General features: G+C 36.6%; 1 protein-coding gene across 1 annotated transcript in view; it reads right to left on the bottom strand.

The window, feature by feature from the left end:
* Window positions 1-314: 314 nt before the first annotated feature.
* The window catches only part of Smp_029360 (amino acid transporter, putative), a 26,949-nt gene continuing 21,106 nt past the window's right edge, over window positions 315-6,157 (bottom strand). The window contains exon 10 of the mRNA XM_018791280.1: window positions 315-974. Coding sequence (XP_018645556.1) covers window positions 718-974 — 257 coding nt within the window. The 3' untranslated portion in view covers window positions 315-717. The remainder of the gene's footprint in view (window positions 975-6,157) is intronic.

Genomic DNA, 6,157 nt, shown 5'->3' with positions numbered 1-6,157 from the left:
ATATTAACACACTGAAGACATTGGTGAATGGTTGCTCAACTTCGTGGATTGGTTGAAGTTACACATTAACACCATTGGATGCCGGCCAGCTCAGTGGTCTATCGGTTAAGTGCTCTGGCTCGAGACTGGTAGGTCCTGGGTTCGAATCTCGTGAGGCGGGATCGTAGATGTGCACCGCTGAAGAGTCCCACAATAGGACGAAACGGCCGTCCAGTGCCTCTGGGTTTTTCATGGTGGTCTAGCTTTAATTGACTCATGATTTCAACTATATAAAAACAATTTTTATCCGATTTATTTTCCAGAAAAACAATTTTATTCTGATATCAAAGGTATATTGATTGTGAATGGGTTTAGGATTGTTCCATTAAAAAAAGAAAGAAAAGAAAACTAAGCAAATTTACATTATGCAAAAAAAGAGAGTAAATACAAAATATGATTGAAATGATCAATAGTTTGATGAATTAGAAATTAAGAAAGTAATTTGGATGATTGATTGACTGATATAATCAGCTGATATTGTAGAGGCATAAAAATAATCTCATTTATATTCATTGAGCATTGAAGAATGAATACTATTATGCTTTGTCCTAACTGGTTTGACAGCGACAGAAGCAACGATTGTTGTGTAAGATATTGGTGATTTACAATACAATATGAACATTTCAATTGAGGTAATAATACATATATATATATATATATAATCAACTTTAATTAGGATTATTTAGAGTGGAATGCTTTAATAATTTGTATAATTGTAGCAATCAAACCACCGAAACAACTCAACAGACCAATTGATATAAAGATTATATGTTTAGTAAATACTGTTAACCAAAACCATGAGATTTGTTGACGATCAGACCATAAGAAAATTATTTCTAAAGTTGCAGGTAATATGAAAGCAAGTGTTGATCCAGCCAATGATCCAATCAATGATAATAATAGATCTAGTCGAGGGATTAAAACAGCAGCTGCGTCTGGAAATAGAGGTGAATTTGAAGAGATTAGAATTTTCACAATGAAATCAGATTATAGAAGACCAATCAAACATTCGGGTTGTCGATTTTCAAACTGCGAACACTGTAAATGATCTACCGATTTCAAAATCTTTTAGACGGAATAATAATTTACTGGAATAAAACTTACAGCACTCAATAAAGCTATTATTACTATTACCATTATTAGTACTACTACTACTACTGTTGAAAGTGTGAGTCAATTGTAGCTAGACCACCATCGAAAACCTGGAAACACTGGATGGCCGTTTCGTCCTATTATGGGACTACTCACCAGTGCGCATCCACGATCCCGCCTAGCGGGCGAGATTCGAACACAGGACCTACCAGTCTCGAGCCAGAGCCCTTAACCGACAGACCACTGAGCTGGCATCCAACGGTGTTAATGTCTAACTTTAACTGATCCACCAAGTTGAGCAACCATTCACCAATTGTCTTCAATGAGTTCCTATCTCACGACAGACGTGGTTTGAACTCCACTGGTCACTGCTTCTCACTAGAGCTCCTGGATGTACTTTCCAGGTGGTCTGGCTTCAATTGACTCACGCTTTCAACTATGAAAAATACTAAATCTCCACAAAACCCCTTCTGATAGCTACTACTACTATTATTTTTATATTATTATTATTATTATGAAATTCAAAGTGTTAGGAAGTGGTTCCAAACAAGAGATCAACATTTTGGAAGTATTGATGAGAAATGAGATAGAAAATTTTTCGATTATGGATTTTAATTGGTACCGCTAGGCAGTTTGAATAAATTCCATTTGAAGATTGATTTAGTCATTGAAACAATCAGAATAAAACATTCAATCAATGTTCCGTTTTAATTTTAGGTTAGTTTAAAATGTTTCGTAATAAACGGTAGTATTTTGTTTTAATAGTAGTAGACTGGGTGTTGCATGACATTTCCGTAGTTCACTGAGGTAAAGCGTAGTAAATCACCAGAAGTGTTAACTGTTAACTTGTGTGATGTCAGTATGAATGAGCCCTTACTACTGTGTAATATAGATGAATAACATGAAACACCTCAGTCATTCTGGATCATATTAAGTAAAATACCACATTCATTATGTGACAATACCTCTTTAATAGAAGCAAACAATGGTTAGGACATATTGTGATAAGTAAAATACGAGTAACATTGACTTTCTAGCAGCTTCCTCGATCCCAGAATGCTCTCATGATTACGCCGAAAACAAAAGACGAAATGTGATAAGTATGAGAAGAGGCTTTAATTCCACGGTTAGTTTAGGTACATAGAACAAAGATACATATAGGTTTATGTACAACTCTAATATTTTAGAAGCAGCACTTCTGGGTAGCAGGGTCAACTTTACTAGCTAACTTGGGTTGTCGGTGGAAATAGGATCAATCCACCGCCCTGCTGTTACTGGATTACTTGGGATCCTAACATTTAGGCTCTTAAAATCTTGCAGACTGTTCGATGTGTTTGCTTATGTATAGAAATTGCATGAGCCTCGGCTTGTGTAGTTGTGTATGTAGGTATATAAAAGGACACGCACCGGACTCGCAAAAAATATGTGAGCCAAAATGTCTTCCTATGTCTAATAAAATCAATGGCCAGGACCAGCGGGTTGAAGACATAACAAAAAGAAGTGGCAGCAAATACTAAGAAGAAAGGACCATTGACCCAAACCTGAGACTGTGTATGATTATGTTTATGTACAAGTAGTATGCATATAATGCGTAAGAGACGGTAAGTTGTAACAAATATGTTTGGAGGTAGCAGTGACCATCTACCACCACCCCAGGTGATCAAATATACTTATACGTATGACATGGGATGAATGGATGGAAACTAATGTGTCACCGGTATGTATGTAACGTATACTTGTTCCTGGTGCAACGTCTGCATGCTAAAACCCAAGGGTAACGATTTCTCCAAGGCAATCACATCCACACAGTGGGTTTGTGAGCCTCGAAAAACGGAAAACACTTCAAGAAAAGGCACTTGGGTTTCACCAAATAGGGCTTGACCAACCTGAATCCTCAAGCATGCTAAAATTATCCACAAAATCGATAAGTATCTAGTGTGAATATGATAATGAATCTATCGTTTTTCTAATACTATGATAAGTTTCTACTGAACTCAGTGGACGACATAGTTTCAGTAAAGACTTTTCGGGAAATTCCTATAAGGCTTCCAACGCACAGCAAATTAATTAAAGTTGTAAAGGTTGAAAACTGCCAAAAGCGACTAGTCGGTCATACAGGGGTTCATATCAGAACAATAAATAACCGTACATTAGAAGAGGTTTATCATCCAACAAAATAATGAACACAAGAACAAACATTACTAAATATTTAACAAACAACAGATTTGGAGATACGAGAAATATAGATCATTAACTCCTAAATGGAATTAATGATTAACTATCAGGATCAACTCTCATTCGGTTCTACCAACTCTCCCTACAAAACCATGCGGGAATCTTCTCGGGAAACGTTGGTAGAACAACAATGTTTTTGAAATGATTTTTATATTCTTCTATTTTCTTCGAAACCAAATTCCTATTCCGTCTATAAGACATCCCTCTATTATTTCTTGATGGTTTAGTAACTACGAATTCTTACATTCCATAGTCGTGATTTCCAGCTGTTATATCGTATGAGTGCCCAATTTAATATATGAACGCCAATTTAGGGAGGAGTGGATTTTACTGATCGGACGCAAATGATACTTGAAATCGTACGAGCAGTCTTGAGTGCTATTCGGCCCTTCCTATCTGCCTAGCCCAGCCCGTTAAGTCCAGAACACAAATAACAGCCTCGGCAATATGAATCATTATTTACAAACATACTGGGTTTTTATACAACCAAAGTAATCAATAACCTGATTATAACTCAAGAATCGTATGATAATAAATCAAAGATCAAAATAAAGCTAATGATAAGAGAAACACGAATATGAATAGTTTAGTTACGTAACAATTGTACAATAGGAAATAAGCATAATACATTGGTCGATAAATAGTCCTTAGAGTTACCATTCATAATTCACCAGGGGATATAACACCTCCCCTTTTTGAGAAATCCGGAGTTGATATCCGAATTTTAAATTTCTCGAATTCCTCCTCCCCCACGAAAGACTGTTGGATCCTCATGTACCCAAGTTACCATTATTGTGCCATTATTTAAAACATATTCGTCGTATTTAACAGAGAATCCACCAGAACTGATTAGGTTGTGAGAATCGACGACATTCGATTTGAGGTCACCAGCGTCTGATTCTTCTGAAACAGTTTCCTTGAATTTACTCGGAACCTCATTAGTAGATAATGAATCATTAGGATAATCAGTATCTATGAAAGTTGTATTGGATTCTTGATTATCATTTAATGCAACCGATATTTTTATCCCATTTTTATAAGAGATTTGAACAGGAACATATGAATCAGCAAAATAATATAAATCTGGCAGAAAAATTAGAGAATTTTGATCATTAGATTCATTAGAAACATTTTTCGCATTATGATTAGTTTCATTTGGCACCACTGTATCCGCTATACTGCTCGCTTTGTTTCCCGTTTCTTCGTGGGCGGGTACTGCAGCAATTTTATGGGCGCTTAATAAGATATTGTCTTTCTGTGAACTGGACGATTCATTGTTCGCACGTTTTGTTTCAGGGATAGTAGGATTTGAGCCACGTATAGGGCATGCCTCTGAAACAGACAATACTGGACTAATGGGCTGATCATATGTGACTATTGTTTCGCTTAAATTACTGCTTTTCACGGATTCATAGAGGCTTTCCCCGGTATATTCATTCGTTCTGCAATCGTTTTCCAGCTCTGTACGCAATTTTGAAATTAATGCGTCAACTTCCGTTGCACCCCCAAAGCATGGGTGATTCAGCAGCTTTGCATGTAACTTGTCAATGAATTCCAATTGACTCTTTCTAAAGCGCTGCTCTTGTCTCTGGATTAGCAACTGAAATTGATCGGAAGTTAGAGCCATTTTTTTGCCCCGTCGTCAGTTGTTATATCGTATGGGCTCGTAATATATATATACGTGCGATTGGAGAGGTAGTGGATTATATTGATCGGACGCAAATGATACTTGAAATCGTACGAGCAGTCTTGAGTGCTATTCGGCCCTTCCTATCTGCCTAGCCCAGCCCGTTAAGTCCAGAACACAAATAACAGCCTCAGCAATATGAATCATTATTTACAAACACACTGGGTTTTTATACAAACCAAAGTAATCAATAAACTGATTATAACTCAAGAATCGTATGATCATAAATCAAAGATCAAAATAAAGCTAATGATAAGAGAAACACGAATATGAATAGTTTAGTTACGTAACAATTGTACAATAGGAAATAAGCATAATACATTGGTCGATAAATAGTCCTTAGAGTTACCATTCATAATTCACCAGGGGATATAACACCTCCCCTTTTTGAGAAATCCGGAGTTGATATCCGAATTTTAAATTTCTCGAATTCCTCCTCCCCCACGAAAGACTGTTGGATCCTCATGTACCCAAGTTACCATTATTGTGCCATTATTTAAAACATATTCGTCGTATTTAACAGAGAATCCACCAGAACTGATTAGGTTGTGAGAATCGACGACATTCGATTTGAGGTCACCAGCGTCTGATTCTTCTGAAACAGTTTCCTTGAATTTACTCGGAACCTCATTAGTAGATAATGAATCATTAGGATAATCAGTATCTATGAAAGTTGTATTGGATTCTTGATTATCATTTAATGCATCCGATATTTTTCTCCCATTTTTATAAGAGATTTGAACAGGAACATATGAATCAGCAAAATAATATAAATCTGGCAGAAAAATTAGAGAATTTTGATCATTAGATTCATTAGAAACATTTTTCGCATTATGACTAGTTTCATTTTTGGCACCCACCTGGTAATCCCGCTATACTGCTCGCTTTGTTTCCCGTTTCTTCGTGGGCGGGGGTACCTGGCCCAGCAAATTTTTAATGGGGGCCGCCTAATAAGATATTGTCTTTCTGTGAACTGGACGATTCATTGTTCGCACGTTTTGTTTCAGGGATAGTAGGATTTGAGCCACGTATAGGGATGCCTCTGAAAAGACAATACTGAACTAATGGGCTGATCATATGTGACCATTGTTTCGCTTAAATTAC

The sequence above is a fragment of the Schistosoma mansoni genome, assembly GCF_000237925.1.
Source record: "Schistosoma mansoni, WGS project CABG00000000 data, chromosome 3 unplaced supercontig 0124, strain Puerto Rico, whole genome shotgun sequence".
Taxonomy (NCBI): domain Eukaryota; kingdom Metazoa; phylum Platyhelminthes; class Trematoda; order Strigeidida; family Schistosomatidae; genus Schistosoma; species Schistosoma mansoni.
The sequence above is the reverse complement of the archived record's forward strand: the minus strand, read 5'-3'. Positions and strand labels throughout refer to the sequence as shown.